Here is a 20,313-nt window from a genome sequence, read left to right on the forward strand (position 1 = left end):
GTATATTTGTAATATGAGGTTTCCAGCTCATATTTTCATCTATTGTGATCCCCAGAAATGTATTTTCGTTCACCCTTTCAATGTCCACACCGTCTATTTGTATTTGCTGGTGCGTGTCCTTTCTGCTGTTACCAAACAGCATGATTTTAGTTTTACTTAGGTTCAAGGACAATCTATTATCATCAAACCATCTTTTTAGTGTGACCATTTCTTCTCTGACCTTTCTAATGATTTTGTCTGTATTACCTCCAGAACAAAAAGCAGTGGTATCATCCGCAAATAATACCAGCTTTAAGTCTTTCATGACTTTGGTGATATCATTGATGTACAAGTTGAACAGTTTTGGTCCCAGTATTGACCCCTGGGGAACCCCGCACTTAATATATGAACTTGCAGATGTGTATTCTCCTAGCTGTATAGTTATAAGTTATAGTAAAGTTATAGTTATAAGTTATGAAATGTGCAGCATGTTGGCATACTACTGCTTTCACACAACAGATAACCTGTAACTTAATAAGAGGATAAAGTCTTATAAAAGGGAAATAAAACGGATCACTTGAAAGCATCATCACTTTCATAAGTACACTGTACTTAGTTCCTGTGTTTGCCAGCGTAGCGCCGTCCCAAAAACATTCATGTCCTTGCATATTTCCCTTCAATTATACAATCACGAAAAATTAATTTTTGACTTCTTCTGGCTTGCGTGTTCCCCCAAACCCCCCCTCAAATGAAGCGGCCATTATGCTTTGTGGCCATTATGCCTACCCTCTCCGTAGGCTACGTAGCCAAGATGGCTACTATTGATGATGCCAAGTGTCCTTCACTGCACCCTCACCATTTTGAGTCTCGTGTGGACACTTACTAAAGCAGTGATTTTCAACCACTGTGCCGCGGCACACTAGTGTACCTTGAGAAACCGTCAGGTGTGCCGTGAGGAATTATCCAATATCACTTTTTATAGTTAACATTTATTAATCATCATTTGCAAATATTATGTCAATAGCCATTATATCAATAGTATACATGGACCCAAATATTCCAATTGCATTTGGTTTATTTGCTCAAACGGAAAGAATTGAACAGGGATGGAATATTCCTTTAACCAATCCGATTGAGGTATCTTGTACCCGCTCAAACGGAAAGTTGTCAGGGTGCGTTCTTCTTCGTGGTGTTTTTCTTCTTCTGTTGTTTATTGGCGGTTGGCAAGCAGCTTTCGTATGCATTACCGCCATCTGTGGAACAGAATCTAAACCCTTCTATACTTTATTCACAAGTGCAGTTTCATTAAAAAAGAAAATATATATCTATATAAAACATGTCCTGAGTTTAATTATAAAATATTAGCAAGATTGAATTTGATCTTTTCCTGTTTAAATTTATCCCGGGTGCGTTCTTTCAGCGCATGCTCAGATATGACATAACACGCAGATCCAGACGTTCTTCACTTTTAAAAATGGAGGCCAGCAATCGGCACTGGACTAAGCAAAGTTTGTTTTTGATTCAAACTAAATTTCAAGACTGGACAGACGAAAAACTGGTAATACGGAGTTATTCCAACAAGTGAAAGAAAAACTTGGGGAAGCCGGTATCACGTGATGTTGATGTTTACGTTTTACTGGGCATGCCCTATTGACTATTCTGGTTGATTTTCACGGCACATGTAGACAAGAGATTGGAGTGTCTGTGGTGTAAAGACTGGCAGAGCAATGTAATATTGGTCCGTGTGGCAACACCTACCTTGTTCCTCCCATAGACTTATTGATGCACGTGTGAGGTCGTGGTGACATTTTTGGTTAGTGGTGTGCCACAAGATTTTTCCAATGTAAAAAACGTGCCGTGGCTCAAAAAGGTTGAAAAACACTGTACTAAAGAGCCGCCATTTTGAATAATGGCATTCTTGCTAAGTCCACAATGACGGTAAACTGTCAAAAAATGTGCACACTCAGGAACTAAGTACACACTGTACGCTGTATACTTATCGAAGTGTACAGATGGAAGGATTGCATTTGAGACGCTGTCAAGTCAGAAACACTGGATTAACATGAGCGCCACAAATATGGACGCCACCGTGCACAAGCAATATGGCAACCTTGTGTTTGGAACTGGTAAACGTGAGCAAGGCGCGTTCTTGTCCGCCATTTTGACTGCTTTGATGCGACAAAGGGAAGTCCTTTCGAAAACTTGTGCTTTGCTGAGTTTGGTTGAAATGTTGCTGCCTTAAAACTGCTGCTGATGTTTGATGTCTTTTATTTGTGGAAAGAATAAACACAAATCTTGTTATTTTTATGCTTCTTCTTCGGTCGTTGTCACGCTGAGGTCTCATCAAATTAGCGTCTCGTCACAGCTGACGTGACTCTGCCTCCACGTAGCTGTAGTTGATCACACCACCGCCGTCGTCCTCGTATTGTACGTCAACATCATCCGACTCCGCCCCTTCCTGGCCCTCTTCGTCCCCGCAGCTAGGTGTCTTCCTGCGGCGGTGGCTGCTGTTGCCGTTGCGTACAGAAGCTTCCAGCGCCTTCTGGCGCCGATAGAAGTGTGAGAACTTGTTGAAGATGATAGTGATGGGCAGCGCCACGACCAGGGTGCCGCCCAGAATGCAGCCGCTGGCTGCCAGCTTGCCCGGCACCGTCACGGGCACCACGTCCCCGTAGCCCACCGTGGTCATGGTCACCGTCCCCCACCACCAGCATGCCGGGATGGTGTCCAGGCCCACGTCCTGCACAGGGACACTCGCACGTCAACATGCAAACAGAGACGAGACAGCAGATGAGTGTGAAAGTAATCATGACACAAGGATACTTGACCTCCTCGTACTCGGCGGTGTAGGCCATTCCGGAAAAGACGGACACTCCCACGGCGAGATAGAGCAGCAGAATGCCCACCTCACGGTAACTGTGCTGCAAGATGGAGGACAGCTCGCCATGTGAAAAAAGGTAATGGTTTTATTTCATTTGAACATGCATCAGATTACAATTGAGTGCATCCCATAATCAGTTCACAGTTCCACATGTCCAAAAGGAGTAGGAAGAAGCAAAGCTTATTAAATCCTACCCCTCCATCTGGGACTTTTACAATCAGTAACTGTTACATTTGTTCACTTCCTGCTTTCCATAATACAGTTTAAGTTTTTTTTTTTTTTTTAAATTTTATGTTTTAATAATGTACCTCGTACCGAAGTACAAGGTGATATGAGCATCCAATGACATAATGGGTACCATAGTAAGTGTCAATATAGTGATATATATATAGCACATCATGACTGGTTCAAGACTCTTCATGAATTATCCTTACTGACCTTTTTTGCAGTACATTTAGCGAGTGAAGATTGCTTTTATAGTTATTAGCCCATATTTCCACACAATAAGTAAGATATGGTAGAACCAGAGAGCAATAAAGAGTGTGGAGTGATTTCTGATTGAGAACTAATTTTGCTTTGTTCAATACTGAAATATTTCTGGCCACCTTATGTTGTATATTTGTAATATGAGGTTTCCAGCTCATATTTTCATCTATTGTGATCCCCAGAAATGTATTTTCGTTCACCCTTTCAATGTCCACACCGTCTATTTGTATTTGCTGGTGCGTGTCCTTTCTGCTGTTACCAAACAGCATGATTTTAGTTTTACTTAGGTTCAAGGACAATCTATTATCATCAAACCATCTTTTTAGTGTGACCATTTCTTCTCTGACCTTTCTAATGATTTTGTCTGTATTACCTCCAGAACAAAAAGCAGTGGTATCATCCGCAAATAATACCAGCTTTAAGTCTTTCATGACTTTGGTGATATCATTGATGTACAAGTTGAACAGTTTTGGTCCCAGTATTGACCCCTGGGGAACCCCGCACTTAATATATGAACTTGCAGATGTGTATTCTCCTAGCTGTACATATTGCTTCCTGTCAGCTAAGTAGTTTTTGACCCAGTTCAGAACTAATCCTCTTATTCCGTACCTTTCTAATTTAGTTATTAGGATGTCATGATTGATTGTATCAAAGGCTTTTGTCAGATCCATGAATACGGCGGCTGCACACTTCCTGTGATCTATAGCGTTAGTGATTTCCTCCGTAATTTTAATCAGTGGCATGGAGGTAGAAATGTTATGGTCATATGCACATGCACACGGTCACCAACTGATTGATTGATGTGTGGTCTGTCGGATTCTTCAATCAGTGTCTCATCAGACAACTTGGAACATCTCACTGACGCCACACTTTGTCCATGAAGACATTTAGAGGACAAGAGAGGACGGACTGACATCCACTGGGATCTACATCCTCTATTTCTATGAGCAAAGGCATCAGCGAACATGCGATGGACTCACCCGGAGCGTGGCCCCCAGCGAGCGCAATCCCGTGGAGTGTCGGGCCAACTTCAGCACCCTGAAGATCCTCATCAGCCTGAAGACCTGGAGGACAAAAGCTTGTTGAAGAACCCCGCTCCCTGGCAGTGGGTGCCTGATAAGGCCAAACCTGGATGATGCGTCCCAAGTCTCCGAGTTCTGACGGGGTTCCCAGCACCATGTCGCAGACCAGTGTGACGTAGACGGGAAGAATGGACGCCATGTCGATGATGTTGAGAGGATGCTGGAAGAACCTCTTCCTGTTTGGTGCCAGCAGGAGGCGCATTACCACCTGTGCGACATCACACCTCAGCTTACGACGTGCATACACACACACACACACACACACACACACACTCAGTAGTCACCTCAAAAGTGAACCAGCACATGCACAGCACCTCCAGCGTGTGCATCGTGGGATCGTCCATCAGATTCCCCTCGGAGTCAATCGTCTGCAACACAAGGAATTTTTTTTTTGTTTGGACTGATGGAAATAGTCTGTTCCAGGGTCAAACCGTGGCCTTTATAGGTAAGTTTTAAGTGTAAAAACAAGTTAAGCATGTATTTTTATCTGGGAATCGAACTCGGAAATAGATTTTTTTTTTGTTTGGACTGATGGAAATAGTCTATTCCAGGGTCAAACTGTGGCCTTTATAGGTACATTTTAAGTGTAAAAACAAGTTAAGCACATATTTTATCTGGGAATTGAACTCAGAAATAGAATTTTTTGTTTGGACTGATGGAAATAGTCTGTTCCAGGGTCAAACTGTGGCCTTTATAGGTAAGTTTTAAGTGTAAAAACAAGTTAAGCACATATTTTATCTGGGAATTGAACTCAGAAATAGACATTTTTTTGACTGATGGAAATAGTCTATTCCAGGCTCAAACTGTGGCCTTTATAGGTACGTTTTGAGTGTAAAAACAAGTTAAGCACGTATTTTATCTGGGAATTGAACTCAGAAATAGAACATGCAGCTAACTTGTGTCAGACCTGGTATTCGGGAATGCTGTTGATACACATAGTGGAGATGGAGGTGAGCACCACGCTGATGGAGAGCAGGCTGAAGAGCTTGCTCGGAATGGAGTATCCCGGGTTCTCCAGAGTGAGCCACAGACACTTGCGGACGTTCCCGCAGCGCACCTCCTGGAAGTGCTGCATGTCCCTGCGAGGAGCACGCGCCTGTCAACCACAGGGGCCTTCTCCTCCGCCCACCTCCACCCTACCTCACCTGTTCAAGTCGGAAATCTCATCCGGTAGCGTGTCCAAGCTGCTGGCGTCACTGTCATCGTCCCAGCTGCGACGTTGACTGCTTTCCAGCTTGCGGTCATGGTAACGGAAGCTGCAGCAGCTGTCCAGGAAGAAGTCGCTGATTCCCCAGTACTCCAACTCCTGACTGCCCACAAAATGCACTACTTCCATCACATTTGTAGTCCACTACTGTAGGAAATAATACTACTTCCTGTCTGTTTTAGAGGTGGTCAAAATGTGCGTCACCTGAAGGAGAAGATGCACAATTCCTCCATGATGTGAAGTTTTCCCGTCTGGTAGAAGTTGAGCACGTATGGGAACAATCCAGGATTCCTGTCAAAATAAAATTCTTTCTGATGCCCGTCGTAGTCATCACACACCTGCGGAGGAGAAGGGAAAAAGGTCACAAGCACCATCGACGTCACCGTGAAACACTCTTCCCACTGACCTGCAAGATGTCCTCTTCCGTGTCACATTCCAGAAGCTTTCCCAGTCTGGTGTCCGGGAAGTTCTTCAGCGCACTGCGGCAGACGCTCCGCCTCAGCCCACCTACGTTCACGTGCATGACACCTTCATCTGAGTCCCGCTGGGCCCGGAAGGGCAGACGCTCCGTCACCATGCTTCACTGGGAAATACAAAGACCTATATGTCATCGACTTCGCCGACAGGAAGTGGTAAACAACACTGCAACCATCACACACAACACAGCTTTACAGACAGGAAGTAGTATTATTTTCAAACACAAGGTAGTGTTCCTTATGAATCGGGGGTGTTGTTTCCAAACAGACAATAGTGTGTTTTACAAACAGGAAGTAGTGTTTTTTTTTCTCCAAATTCTTACTGGTGCGGTTTCCAAACAGGAAGTAGCTTTCTATCCTAATAGGAAATTGCATTCTTTACAAGCAGGACGTGTCCTATCTCAACGGGAAAAAAATAAACTAAAACTAAACAGGAAGTAGCCAAAGCAACAAATTAGCATTATTTCCAAACAGGAAGTAGTATTCTCTCCAAACAGGAAATAGTGTTCTTAGTGTGGTTTGTCCAAACCACAAGTAGCCATCTTTCTAAATAGAAAAAGTCTTATTTCCCAACAGGAAGTAGCGTTCTTTCCAAATGGGAAAAAGCAAAAGCAGGAAGTGGTGCGGTTTCCAAACAGGAAGAAGCGTTCTATATTAATAGGAAATTGCATTCTTTACAAGCAGGGCGTGTCCTATCTCAACGGGAAAAAAATAAACTAAAACTAAACAGGAAGTAGCCAAAGCAACAAATTATTTCCAAACAGGAAGCAGTATTCTCTCCAAACAGTAAATAGTGTTCTTAGTGTGGTTTGTCCAAACCACAAGTAGCCATCTTTCTAAATAGAAAAAGTCTTATTTCCCAACAGGAAGTAGCGTTCTTTCCAAATGGGAAAAAGCAAAAGCAGGAAGTGGTGCGGTTTCCAAACAGGAAGTAGCATTCTATCCTAATAGGTAATTGCATTCTTTAAAAGCAGGATGTGTCCTATCTCAACGGGAAAAAAATCAACTAAAACTAAACAGGAAGTAGCCAAAACAACAAATTAGCATTATTTTCCAAACATGAAGTAGTATTCTCTCCAAACAGGAAATACTGTTCTTAGGGTGGTTTGTCCAAATCACAAGTAGCCATCTTTCTAAATAGAAAAAGTGCTATTTCCCAACAGGAAGCAGCGTTCTTTCCAAATGGGAAAAAGCAAAAGCAGGAAGTGGTGTGGTTTTCAAACAGGAAGTAGCATTCTATATTAATAGGAAATTGCATTCTTTACAAGCAGGGCGTGTCCTATCTCAACGGGGAAAAAATAAACCCAAAACTAAACAGGAAGTAGCCAAAGCAACAAATTAGCCTTATTTCCAAACAGGAAGTAGTATTCTCTCCAAACAGGAAATAGTGTTCTTAGTGTGGTTTGTCCAAACCACAAGTAGCCATCTTTCTAAATAGAAAAAGTGTTATTTCCCAACAGGAAGTAGCGTTCTTTCCAAATGGGAAAAAGCAAAAGCAGGAAGTTGTGCGGTTTCCAAACATGTAATAGCAATATTAGCATTCTTTCACCACAGGAAGTAGCATTCTTTACAAACATAAATGATGTTGTTCCCAAACAGGAAGTAGAATTCTTTCTGAACAGGAAGTAGTGTTGTTTTGAAACCAGAGGTATGACAGGAAAATGAGTTGCTTCCATAACAACAAAGCATGGATTACTGGCTATTATGGTGGAAGGTGGAAGAATGTTGTTGATTGTCAACAACACAAACTCAAAAGTCACCTGACATAACTGCGGTCAAAGGTCGCTTCATGAAAAACTCCTATTTCCACTCGGTGACGTCACATCCACGTCATGATCAAAGTTGTGACCGCACGTCGCGTGGCTAGCATCTAATGTCGTCATATCAATGAAGGACTTGACTCACCTTTTGGCGCCAATGCTCCACCACAGCATTATGTGACGTCACGGCCAGACTATTCGTCAAAGCTCTTATGTCCACGAACAGGAATTAATTGTCTTCGCGGGTCCAGCTGCGCGCCCTCGTCACGACCGTGCACGGCCGGCAGTCCGTGTGCGGCGTGGCTGAGTCTGTTCGGCTTTTTCCGTCAAACTCCGGAGGTGAGCCGAATCTCCGTGTGACCAAGCGAAACTCTTTTGTTAAATTTCAATCAAAGTTTAAATATTTTTAGCTACTATAATAATAGCATACTCGACACCAAGGGACATTTAATATGATGATGATTATTATTATGATATTAGTAAATTATTATTAATATAATACTAATGAAAAATCATGACGACATAATCATCATCTTCATGACTTGAGGATATAAAGCAAACAATTATTATTATCATCATTATTGTGACCACAGCACCACCTGCTGGTCGACAATGTGGACGGCGTTTAAAATGTGACCTTTTGTATGGCACCCCTGGAACGGAAAGTTCTTCTGAGGTCAAAGGTTTGATTTGGTTTAATTTAATAATTATGTCGATATTTTGTACTAAATATTTGATCATGTTGATTAGATTGCAAATCGTTTATGACAATGTGATGTTTTTATAATCAAAATAAAATTTAAATTTTTACATTTAAAAATATGAACACATTTATTACATATGTATTAATATGTATAATATTAAATATATATTTGTGTATTATGCTGTATATTAATATGTATTGTTTATAATATTTTTTTAGCAAATATGTTCATGAAGTCTGCTTTCGTATAAATATTTGATGATGTTAGATGTTTAATTTAGTCATATAATTTCTCATGTTTATTTCATGTTTAATTTTTTATTTTGTATTGTATTGCAATATTTTAGAATGTTCAGATAAAATATAAAAATATATTTGATCATGTTGATTTGACGTTAACTTGATGCTGCAATTCAAATGTTTCATCATGGTAATTTGACGCTTTATTATGAAATATTCAGTCAAGGGAATTTGATGTTTTACTACAAATATTTTCTTCATGGTAATTTGATGCTTTTCAATAAATATTTTATCGATTAATCAGATCTTTCACTGGAAATATGTTACCATGTTTTTACAACAGTCTTTTATTCCACATTTTATTTTGAAATCCCTGCCACAGGAAGGCACTGAAGTTGATCTTGGAGGTCCGCATCAAGCGACGGCACCAACGCGCATGTTAGCGAGGCTCTGACAGGCCAGGAAGCGGGTCCAGGACTTCCTGAAGAGCTCATCTCTGAAACCGTAGACGACGGGACTGAGGAAGCGAGGGATGATGTAGACCAGCAGGAAGAAGATGTAGAGGATCTCCAGGCTCAGAAGCGGGAAGAGCGAGATGAGCGCAGCCTGCAGCGACGGAACCGCGAAGGCCAGCATGCACAGCAGCAGCTGCAAGGAGGACAATAGCAGAACCTTAAGAACACTGCGGGTCTGACATCTGCTGGAAGAGGAGATACTGCACGTGTGTAGAAGGTGGCGCCACCTGCAGGCCTTGGAGCAGCACAGTGTTCCGGGCCCTGGTAACGGACGCCAAGCCGGTGGAGGCGGCACGAGCCGTCATCATGATCTTGCAGTAGGTGAAGAGGAGGGTGAGGAAGACAAACGACAAGTAGGCGCCGTCAAAGACAAAGTTCTTGTAGTAGATGGAGCGGTGGCGGAAGAGCAGCAAGTGGTCGCAGAAGATGGCAGCGTGGAAGAAGCTGGGCGGTGATCTCTGACCAGCAGGCAGCAGACGGAGGCGTGGATCCTCCTGAAGATGTAACTGACCACGTAGAGCGCCGTCACCAAGCGAAGCTGCAGGGCGTCATTGATGACCATGTAGATGAACATAATGTAGCGCGGGTAGTCGTAGAACACACTGGTATACACACTCACACACACATCAATCACATTAGTCAATGACAACACAACTGAACAAAAAATTCCGATGATGTTGTGGGGTCTTTTGTGACCTTGTGGATGAGTCATCATTTTGTTTGGCCTCTGTTCCATGTTTTCCTTTTTTGTGGCTCTCGTTGTGGTTTGCTGAAGTCCCAACACTTTAGAAACATTCATTCATTTTCTACCGCTTTTCCTCACGAGGGTCGCGTGGGGGGCTGGAGCCTATCCCAGCTGTCTTTGGGCGAGAGGCGGGGTACATCCTGGACTGGTGGCCAGCCAATCACAGGGCACATATACCCTGGTCTCCTAGCTGTGAGGTCTGTGCGCTAACCACTCGACCGCTGTGCAGCCCCATTTTTCACTAATTTAATTTATTTTAAATTAGCTCCAGCCTTACAGGCCCAGCTTTAAAGGGCCAGCCTTACAGGGCATGCCTTAAAGGGCCAGCCTTAAAGGGCCATCCTTAAAGGACCAGCCTTAAAGGGCTAGCCTTAAAGCTCCAGCCTTAGAGGGCCAGCCTTAAAGGGCCAGCCTTAAAGACGCAAGCCTTAAAGGGCCAGCTTTAAAGGGCCAGCCTTAAAGCTCCAGCCTTACAGGGCCATCTTTAAAGGGCCATCCTTAAAGGGCCATCCTTAAAGGGCCAGCCTTAAAAGGCTCGCCTTAAAGCTCCAGCCTTAAAGGGCCCGCCATAAAGACGCAAGCCTTAAAGGGCCAGCCTTAAAGGGCCATCCTTAAAGGGCCATCCTTAAAGGGCCAGCCTTAAAGGACCAGCCTTAAAGGGCCAGCCTTAAAGGGTCATCCATAAAGGGCCATCCTTAAAGAGCCAGCCTTAAAGAGCCAGCCTTAAAGGGCCAGCCTTAAACGGCCAGCCTTAAAGGGCCAGCCTTAAACAGCCAGCCTTAAAGGGCCAGCCTTAAAGGGCCAGTCTCAAAGGTCAGCCTCGAAGGGTCATCCTTAAAGGGCCAGCCTTACAGGGCCAGACTGAAAAGGCATCCTTGAAGGGCCAGCCTTAAAGGGCCATCCTTAAAGCTCCAGCCTTAAGCTCCAGCCTGAAAGGGCCAGCCTTAAATGGCCAGCCTTAAAGGGCCATCCTTAAAGGGCCATCCTAAAGGGCAAGCCTTAAAGGGCCATCTTTAAAGGGCCATCTTTAAAGGGCCAGCCTTAAAGGGCCAGCCTTAAAGCACCAGCCTTAAAGCTCCAGCCTTAAAGGCCCAGCCTTAAAAGGCCATCCTAAAGGGCAAGCCTTAAAGGGCCATCGTTAAAGGGCCAGCCTTAAAGGGCCAGCCTTAAAGTGCCAGCCTTAAAGGGCCAGCCCTAAAGGGCCATCCTTAAAGATCCAGCCTTAAAGGGTCAGCCTTAAAGGGCCAGTCTTAAAGGGCCAGCCTTAAAGAGCTAGCCTTAAAGCGCCAGCCTTAAAGGGCCAGCCTTAAAGGGCCAGCCTTAAAGGGCCATCCTTAAAGGGCCAGCCTTAAAGCTCCAGCCTTAAAGGGCCAGCCTTAAAGCTCCAGCCTTAAAGGGCCAGCCTTAAAGGGCCATCCTTAAAGCTCCAGCCTTAAAGGGCCAGCCTTAAAGGGCCGGCCTTAAAGGGCCATCCTTAAAGATCCAGCCTTAAAGGGCCACCCTTAAAGGGCCACCCTTAAAGGGCCAGCCTTAAAGGGCCATCCTTAAAGGACAAGCCTTAAAGGGCCATCCTTAAAGGGCCAGCCTTAAAGGGCAAGCCTTAAAGGGCCAGCCTTAAAGGCCAGCCTTAAATGGCCAGCCTTAAAGGGCCAGCCTTAAAGGACCAGTCTTAGAGCTCCAGCCTTAAAGCTCCAGCCTTAAAGGGCCAGCCTTAAAGGGCCATCTTTAAAGGGCCAGCCTTAAAGGGCCATCCTTAAAGGGCCAGCCTTAAAGTGCCAGCCTTAAAGAGCCAGCCTTAAAGGGCCAGCCTTAAAGGGCCATCCTTAAAGATCCAGCCTTAAAGGGCCAGCCTTAAAGGGCCAGCCTTAAAGGGTCAGCCTTAACGCGCCACCCTTAAAGGGCTAGCCTTAACGCGCCACCCTTAAAGGGCTAGCCTTAAAGGGCCAGCCTTAAAGGGCCATCTTTAAAGGGCCAGCCTTAAAGGACCATCCCTAAAGGGCCAGCCTTAAAGGGCCAGCCTTAAAGTGCCAGCCTTAAAGGGCCATCTTTGAAGCTCCAGCCTTGAAGCTCCAGCCTTAAAGGGCCAGCCTTAAAGATCCAGCCTTAAAGGGCCAGCCTTAAAGGGCCAGCCTTAAAGGGCCAGCCTTAACGCGCCACCCTTGAAGGGCCAGCCTTAAAGGGCCATCTTTAAAGGGCCAGCCTTAAAGGGCCATCTTTAAAGGGCCAGCCTTAAAGGACCATCCCTAAAGGGCCAGACTTAAAGGGCCATACTTAAATGGCCAGCCTTAAAGGGCCATCCTTAAAGGGCCAGCCTTTAAGCTCCAGCCTGAAACGGCCAGCCTTAAAGGGCCAGCCATTAAGCGCCAGCCTTAAAGGGCCAGCCTTAAAGGGCCAGCCTTAAAGGGCCATCCTTAAAGGGCCAGCCTTAAAGGGCCATCCTTAAAGGGCCAGCCTTTAAGCTCCAGCCTTAAAGGGCCAGCCTTAAAGGGCCACCCTTAAAGGGCCAGCCTTAAAGCTCCAGCTTTAAAGGGCCAAAAAAGCACTCCACTCGCTCAGAGAAGGCCTCCTGAGAGCGTTTTGGCACTTATGGAACACATTTAGTGTGATGTGCTTTATTGCTTGGCACACACAACCATTGTTCGCAGATGCACTTTATTCACTCTGAAAAAAATTGTGAGCAACGGATGTTGCGGCGGCCCACTGCCAGCCAGCGGCAGGTGCCAGGAGGGTCCTGACGCAGCTTCGCATCCCCTCATATGTCAAAGCAGTTTCATGTGGCTGAGAGGCACTGCTGTGGAGTCAGAGCAAAAATGAGACAATGTGTGTTTCACAATTTGTTTCACAATTTTTTTCTCCATACATGGCACATGTGTGTCACGTCCCAAAAAGAAGTTCGAAGAGTGTTTTGGCGCTTATGGGGCACATTTAGTGTGGCATACACAACCATTGTTCGCAAATGCACTGTTTTCGCTCTCCGTAGTGTAATGTGCTAGCAAGCAAAACGAAAGGAAGATTAGAACAGAAGGCGTTTCTGGTGAAGAATCTTTGTTTTGTTAACTCAGGTGACGCCAACTACATTCACGTCAGCCATGACTTCCGGTCTCTTATGGTGTGAGTCCTAAGTTCCTTCATATGATGAAATCAATCATACTGCGCCAAATGGTACATTCCTGCTGCTTGTGCAACACGGGCTTTCATCAACACAAATGGCGAAACAATGGAATGTTGATGACAAATAAGATGGAATGTTTATGACTAAATAAGATGGAATGTTTATGACTAAATAAGATGGAATGTTGATGACAAATAAGATGGAATGTTTATGACAAAATAAGCTATCATACTTGACTTGACACCAGCTTACCCCCTCACACATGAACGGTTAATATGAAACCAATATAACCTGAATGGTCATTTATTCATTCATTTTCTACAGCTAATCCTCTCGAGGGTTGCGGGTGTGCTGGAGCCTATCCCAGCCGTCTTCAAAACAACCATTCCCACCCACATTCATACCTATGGACAATTTGGAGTGGCCAAATTAAGCTAACATGTTTTTGGAATGTGGGAGGAAAGCAGAGCACCTGGAGAAAACCCACACATGCACGGGGAGAACATGCAAACTCCACACAGTTTGCATGTGTGGAGTTTGCATATTAAACCTTTCACGTGTGAGGGTGGACTCCCAGCTGCGTGGCCTGCACGCCAACCCTTTGGCCACCGTGCAGCCCTGTATGGTCATCTTTCACCTATTTGTTGTTTATGAATTTAAAATGGGACAATTCATTGACATGAGAACAATTGACATTCATTATGACAGTCATTATCCTCTTGATCATTTACCGTTTATTATGGCTAACCTTTTCTTCGGAGTCTTCTGTGGTACCAAAGTGTTGGCAGTGATGGTCTTTCCAGGACCTTGTGATTGATAGTAAATGATCCCAGGTCCTGGCCGAGAGTAACCAGCTCTAAAGTAGAGGATCTGCTAGTGCGGATCTGGAAGTTCCCCTCACTCAGAGGTTTCACCCTCACACGGGAGGGATTTCCCACTCAGAACGCAGCAGTCAGGCCGGGAGGGAAGTGTGGTTTAACAAAAGCCTGTCATAAAAACTGTGTGGGGAGACTTAGAAGATCAGCATGGTATTGTATCAACCAGGCAGGTGAACTACAAGCTTTGGATCCAGAGGCATGTGAAGGGCGAGGCCGCCTTGGTGAGCAGCACATGGTAGGCCTTCCGAAATTGTCGATTCATGACAGCGTAGAGGATGGGGTTGATACAGCTGTTGAGCCAGGTGAGGTTTGCACACAACATATGCAGCATCTGTGGGGCACGGCCCTGTTTATCCACAATGTTGAGTATCAGGAAGGGGACAAAGCAAAAGACGAAACACAGGAAAACTGCAAAACACATGCGAGTCACACGCTTAAATTCTGAATCCTCTCCTGAGTCTGCTGTAGGGGGCACAGGTGGGCTCGAAGGGGGCTTACTGACAACATCAGGATTGGGCTCGCTTGTTGTCAGCTGGTTTGCGTCTCTTTGCTGCGGTTTTTGGACTGAATTGTCAACATATGTGCTGAGCTCGCTGCTGCAAGTGGGCACATTGCTCTCCACGCTGCTGGGGTCCATCTCTGGTTCCGAAGGGGCTTTCCTCTTGGAAGAGCGCCGACTGAGCCTGTAGCGGAGCAGGGCCTTGGATGCAACCCTGATGCGTTGGTAAATGAGGACATAGAAGGTGCCGACGCAGCCCAGTCCCACAAAGAAGTAGGAAAAGAGCAGAACGGTGGTGTAGGGACGGCCCCTGATTCGATGGAAGCTGCATGTGCACACCTGAGGCACAAACACGTAAACGGACCAGAGTGGGAGGAAGCTGGACAGGCCGAGCGCCCACGTCGCCATTAGTAGGAAAACCAGTCCATGGTTTGAGAACACACGGTCAAATAGGGCCCTCTTGTCCACCAGTAGGTATCGACTGATGGCAACCAAGCAGAGCGTGATGATGGAGACAGAGTTGGAGAGGAAGAGGAGCAGGCCGAAGGCTCTGCACCAGATCTTGCCGCTGCACCATCGGAGGTGAAGATAGGAGTCGACAGAGATGGGCTGCAGTACGGTGCAGTACAGGAGGTCGGCCACGGCCAGGTGGACAATGAGCACATTGAAGCGGGTCCTCAGTTTGGAGTCTGAGACAAACGCTAGAATGGTCATCAGGTTTCCCACCGTGCCGGTAATGGTGACGGAACATCCCCACAGCACGGCGAAGTAGCGGTACGCTTCTACCGAAGGACTGAAGCAGGAGAAGCCATCCTCCGTTTCTGTCTGGTTGGTGAGGTTCAGCAGCATTCTGGCAAAAGAAAAGCTCAGCCAATACAGATCAACCAATACAGATCAACCAATAGGATCAGCCAATACAGATCAACCAATACAGATCAGCCAATACAGATCAGCCAATACAGATCAACCAATAGGATCAGCCAATACAGATCAACCAATACAGATCAGCCAATACAGATCAACCAATACAGATCAACCAATACAGATCAACCAATACAGATCAACCAATACAGATCAACCAATAGGATCAGCCAATACAGATCAGTCAATACAGATCAGCCAATACAGATCAGCCAATACAGATCAGTCAATACAGATCAGTCAATACAGATCAGCCTTTGTCTTGTCACAGGACAAAGACCAACAAATCCCCCTCATTTCAAATTCTTCAAATGTTGCTCCCTCACTTAAAAAATAATCCATTCATGAATGGTGGCTGTATTGTGGTTTACTATGGCAGCAGGGTGGGGGCATCAAGCTCACATCCGCCAGGCCAAAGTAGTCTCTTTTGCAAACACGACACTTCCGTGCGGCGTCTGCAAGGCCCGAATTTTCCCTAGGAAATTTTCTAACTGCATGGACGGTCCTGCTCTGAAAAACATGAGCAAGAGCTCTTTGGTGGCGGAGGTTCAGAAATAGAGACATTTTCAGATTTTCTGTAATTCTTTGAGAAAGATATCGTCTTTATTTTGATGTCCCTGAAGTGGTCCTGTAGTCTGTGCAATGTGATGTAAACACAATAATAGGAGTGTAAAGGTGAATATACGTATGTTCATTCATGTCTACGGTTTTCTAATCATGTTAGACCTCATATTTAGAAAAGTCATAAACTAGTTTTCAAACATGCTAGGTTAATTGGCGACTCCAAATTGTCCATAAGTATGAATGTGAGTGTGAATGGTTGTTTGTCTATATGTGCCCTGTGATTGGCTGGCGACCAGTCCAGGGTGTACCCCGCCTCTCGCCCGAAGACAGCTGTGATAGGCTCCAGCACCCCCGCGACCCTCTTGAGGAAAAAGCGGTAGAAAATGAATGATTGAACTATAAACATGGTCTATTTATTTTGCTGACCTAAAAATAGCATTTCCTGTTAGAATGACTTGACTTCCTGTTAGCAAGACCTATTGCTAAATGAGCTGCAGTTTCACTTGCTTTCCTCTGCTTCTCTTTTTGGATGGAGAGTTTAACTTCAATGTACTGCTGCCTTCTTGGAGCAAACGTGTACTTTTGTGGAACTGAGCCCATCATCCACCATCTTTATGTCTCTTATGTACCTTCTAAAGATATAAAAAGAGATCGAAATAGGCAGCTAAGTGGGGTTTTAGAGGTTGGTTGGGCTTATTGATACTGTGAATCGTTATTCTATTGCATGATATTAAATGTTGACAAGCTGTGGTAGATGTGGTGAACTGTGATCTTTATGCTCTTTGGTTGTCCTCAACAACATGTTATGTCATCATTAGAAATATTAAAACGATTTTTACTTTTTAATTCACATAATTGGGAAGCTAGGCTGTACACTGTAGCTGTCCGTGATGTAAGGGACGAATCATGTCGGACATTAATTCATTCATTCATTTTCTACCGCTTTTTCCTCACGAGGGTCGCGGGATGCTGGAACCTATCCCAGCTGTCTTCGGGCGAGAGGCGGGGTACACCCTGGACTGGTGGCCAGCCAATCACAGGGCACATATAGACAAACAACCATTCACACTCACATTCATACCTATGGACAATTTGGAGTCACCAATTAACCTAGCATGTTTTTGGAATGTGGGAGGAAACCGGAGTACCCGGAGAAAACCCACGCATGCACGGGGAGAACATGCAAACTCCACACAGAGATGGCCGAGGGTGGAATTGAACCCTGGTCTGCGCACTAACCACTCGTCCGCCGTGCCGCCCTCATGTCGGACATAGAAATAATAACTTGATTATCAATAGCGTGCTTTAATGTCTAACACAAGTCCAGTATGCCAACATAAAGGTGACTGCCTGTCTTGCTCTCCATCCAGGAAGCCAACAATGCTGCATGTTTCTGTCAGGTGCTGACAGTCGGGTTTACGAGCTGCTTCCAGGTTCACCACAGACCAATATATACGATATCATCCCTTACCCCAAAGCCAGTGATGCTTGCCAGTTGTCTGAAAAGTCCAGAACTCCTTCTGTCTGCGTCTAGCTTCCTGTCAGCGCTGGAGTGTATGTGCGTGTTGTACCTTGCTATTGGCCAACATGTCACTGTTTGAAGGGGGTTTCCATATCAGGAAGGCGGAGATGTTGCATATGTATGTGCTTCTGGCTTCCACATGAGACTAACTGATGACTCTTTGCTAGGACATGTTTATTATGTCCTTATTTGTGGACGCAGAGGAAGCAGATATGATGCAAGCCCCCACACCCTGGCTCACAAAGTCTTGAACAAGTCAGTAGCTTCTTGGACCAAAAACCGACTGGTTTAGTTTGGCTACAGATGAAGTAGTACTGGACCACAGATGCAGAGGGAGAGCATAGAAGGATGACAACAATGGCACCATGAAGCAGACACAGCTAGTGCTCAGGCGCTGCTTCTCAGTTGTTTTCTACTAAGGATCCACTGATATATCGGCCGGCCGATATTTGCGTTTTGTCCTTGTATCGGTATCGGCCGATACGCGCGTGGGTTCGCCGATGTATTTTTCCACCGCATGATTTACAGTCAGGCAACAGTCGGGGCAACACAAAGCTGCCCCAGCGGCAGAGGACCTTGCAACACATGTAGTCGCGGTACCCCGCTCCCACTGTTGAATCACATCAAGAGCGCGTTTTCACAAGTAATAGAGTTAGCTTACTTTTAACACTTTACTAAGCCCATCACAATTCACTGGGTGATCGCTAGGCATAACAGTTTAAGTCTGGTGATATTTCAATGAATATTTGTTTAAACATGAGACCTGTAATATTTGTTATTATGGTCATTTTTTCATGTAAATTGGGGGATCAAAAGCAGTATCGGCCACAAATATCGACCCAAGCAAAATCGGGCGATGGAAAAAAATTGGTATCGGCCCCAAAAAAAACATATCGGTCAATCCCTATTTTCTACCATGCCATTTCCACCTTTCTGACCTATAAATGTAGTTAGAATGTTGGATGGTGTTAAACCAGGCCAAAGTTTCTGATGAAGAGGTTTGGGCATTTGGAAGTGAGCCTTGAAAGAAGTTTAGGATGGCTCAAAACGCTTGATTGCAGAGGGCGTTGTTAAACTGTTCCTTTGTGATGTCACAGGGGAGCAGATTTCCTTATGCGGGCATGGCTGTAAGCCAGATACACACTCTGCCCTCCCCCCACCCCTCTGTTCTTCTGTTTGCGTTGCTAGCAATGTCTCGTGTAAGGAAAAGCTACATTTGTTTACAATTCCTAACGAGGCAAACACCAGTTGTTGGACTTCCTGATTCCCGACTACGACTCGAGTAAATAGAGTAAGTACTCTAGCCATGGGTTCCTCACTAAGTACTCTAGCCGTGGGTTCCTCACTAAGTACTCTAGCCGTGGGTTCCTCACTAAGTACTCTAGCCGTGGGTTCCCCACTAAGTACTCTAGCCGTGGGTTCCTCAATATGTACTCTAGCCGTGGGTTCCTCGCTAAGAATTCTAGCCGTGGGTTCCTCACTATGTACTCTAGCCTTGGGTTCCTCAGTAAGTACTCTAGCCGTGGGTTCCTCACTCAGTACTCTAGCCGTGGGTTCCTCACTAAGTACTCTAGCCATGGGTTCCTCACTCAGTACTTTAGCCGTGGGTTCCTCACTATGTACTCTAGCCGTGGGTTCCTCACTAAGTACTCTAGCCATGGGTTCCTCGCTAAGAACTCTAGCCTTAGGTTCCTCGCTACATACTCTGGCCTTGGGTTCCTCACTAAGTACTCTAGCCTTGGGTTCCTCACTAAGTACTCTCGCCGTGGGTTCCTCGGTAAGAACTCTAGCCTTGGGTTCCTCACTACGTACTCTGGCCGTGGGTTCCTCACTAAGTACTCTAGCCATGGGTTCCTCACTAAGTACTCTAGCCTTGGGTTCCTCACTCAGTACTCTAGCCGTGGGTTCCTCACTAAGTACTCTAGCCGTGGGTTCCTCAGTAAGTACTCTAGCCGTGGGTTCCTCGCTAAGAACTCTAGCCTTGGGTTCCTCGCTACTTACTCTAACCTTGGCTTCCTCACTAAGTACTCTAGCCGTGGGTTCCTCACTAAGTACTCTAGCCGTGGGTTCCTCGCTAAGAACTCTAACCTTGGGTTCCTCGCTACGTACTCTAGCCTTGGGTTCCTCACTAAGTACTCTAGCCGTGGGTTCCTCACTATGTACTCTAGCCGTGGGTTCCTCACTCAGTACTCTAGCCGAGGGGTTCCTCACTAAGTACTCTAGCCGTGGGTTCCTCAGTAAGTACTCTAGCCTTGGGTTCCTCAGTAAGTACTCTAGCCGTGGGTTCCTCACTCAGTACTCTAGCCGTGGGTTCCTCACTAAGTACTCTAGCCATGGGTTCCTCACTCAGTACTTTAGCCGTGGGTTCCTCACTAAGTACTCTAGCCGTGGGTTCCTCACTAAGTACTCTAGCCATGGGTTCCTCAGTAAGTACTCTAGCCGTGGGTTCCTCGCTATGTACTCTAGCCGTGGGTTCCTCACTAAGTACTCTAGCCGTGGGTTCCTCACTAAGTACTCTAGCCGTGGGTTCCTCACTAAGTACTCTAGCCATGGGTTCCCCACTAAGTACTCTAGCCGTGGGTTCCTCACTAAGTACTCTAGCCATAGGACAGCATGATCAGCCAGGCCTGGTTGATATTCTGCCTTGACCTTTGAGCAGTGGAACATGCTAAGCCATTTTTCCCATGTGCTTCCGGTCGGCTTGGTCATGTGCATCCTCTAGCAAACCCATTTTCATCCCAAC

At 45.5% G+C, this 20,313-nt stretch overlaps 3 protein-coding genes across 3 annotated transcripts; all 3 read right to left on the reverse strand.

Moving 5' to 3' along the window:
* Positions 1-1,844: 1,844 nt before the first annotated feature.
* On the reverse strand, positions 1,845-8,188 carry LOC131105894 (delayed-rectifier potassium channel regulatory subunit KCNS1). Its single transcript, XM_058054384.2, has 10 exons — positions 8,017-8,188; positions 6,042-6,218; positions 5,840-5,973; positions 5,574-5,738; positions 5,336-5,507; positions 4,713-4,796; positions 4,475-4,636; positions 4,327-4,410; positions 2,808-2,900; positions 1,845-2,719 (listed from the first exon to the last, which is right to left on the reverse strand). The coding sequence occupies exons 2-10, from the start codon at positions 6,210-6,212 to the stop codon at positions 2,339-2,341; spliced, it is 1,446 nt and encodes a 481-aa protein (XP_057910367.2). The 5' UTR covers positions 6,213-6,218; positions 8,017-8,188; the 3' UTR covers positions 1,845-2,338.
* Positions 8,189-9,164: 976 nt separating this feature from the next.
* On the reverse strand, positions 9,165-13,816 carry LOC131106608 (odorant receptor 131-2-like). The gene is made up of 3 exons (XM_078798712.1): positions 13,744-13,816; positions 9,557-9,867; positions 9,165-9,462 (listed from the first exon to the last, which is right to left on the reverse strand). Exons 1-3 carry the CDS (start codon positions 13,814-13,816, stop codon positions 9,229-9,231), a joined length of 618 nt encoding a protein of 205 aa, XP_078654838.1. The 3' UTR covers positions 9,165-9,228.
* A 124-nt stretch (positions 13,817-13,940) lies between these two features.
* On the reverse strand, positions 13,941-17,796 carry gpr84 (G protein-coupled receptor 84). The gene is made up of 2 exons (XM_058054390.2): positions 17,520-17,796; positions 13,941-15,413 (listed from the first exon to the last, which is right to left on the reverse strand). The coding sequence occupies exon 2, from the start codon at positions 15,410-15,412 to the stop codon at positions 14,240-14,242; it is 1,173 nt and encodes a 390-aa protein (XP_057910373.2). The 5' UTR covers position 15,413; positions 17,520-17,796; the 3' UTR covers positions 13,941-14,239.
* Positions 17,797-20,313: the final 2,517 nt, after the last annotated feature.

This window comes from Doryrhamphus excisus, linkage group LG18, assembly GCF_037039965.1.
Source record: "Doryrhamphus excisus strain RoL-2023G ecotype Guam linkage group LG18, RoL_Dexc_Guam_v1.1, whole genome shotgun sequence".
Classification (NCBI taxonomy): Eukaryota; Metazoa; Chordata; class Actinopteri; order Syngnathiformes; family Syngnathidae; genus Doryrhamphus; species Doryrhamphus excisus.

Coding starts and splice junctions, on each gene's coding strand:
- LOC131105894 (XM_058054384.2), bottom strand. CDS start 6,212: ATGGTGACGGAGCGTCTGCCCTTCCGGGCCCAGCGGGACTCAGATGAA. Junction 4,797..5,335: donor ACAGCATTCCCGAATACCAG/GTCTGACACAAG, acceptor CTTGTGTTGCAG/ACGATTGACTCCGAGGGGAA. Junction 2,901..4,326: donor CGCTGGGGGCCACGCTCCGG/GTGAGTCCATCG, acceptor TCCATCTTGCAG/CACAGTTACCGTGAGGTGGG.
- LOC131106608 (XM_078798712.1), bottom strand. CDS start 13,816: ATGACCATACAGGGCTGCACGGTGGCCAAAGGGTTGGCGTGCAGGCCA. Junction 9,868..13,743: donor CTGGGAGTCCACCCTCACAC/GTGAAAGGTTTA, acceptor GACGCCCTGCAG/CTTCGCTTGGTGACGGCGCT. Junction 9,463..9,556: donor TGCTGCTCCAAGGCCTGCAG/GTGGCGCCACCT, acceptor TCCTCCTTGCAG/CTGCTGCTGTGCATGCTGGC.
- gpr84 (XM_058054390.2), bottom strand. CDS start 15,412: ATGCTGCTGAACCTCACCAACCAGACAGAAACGGAGGATGGCTTCTCC.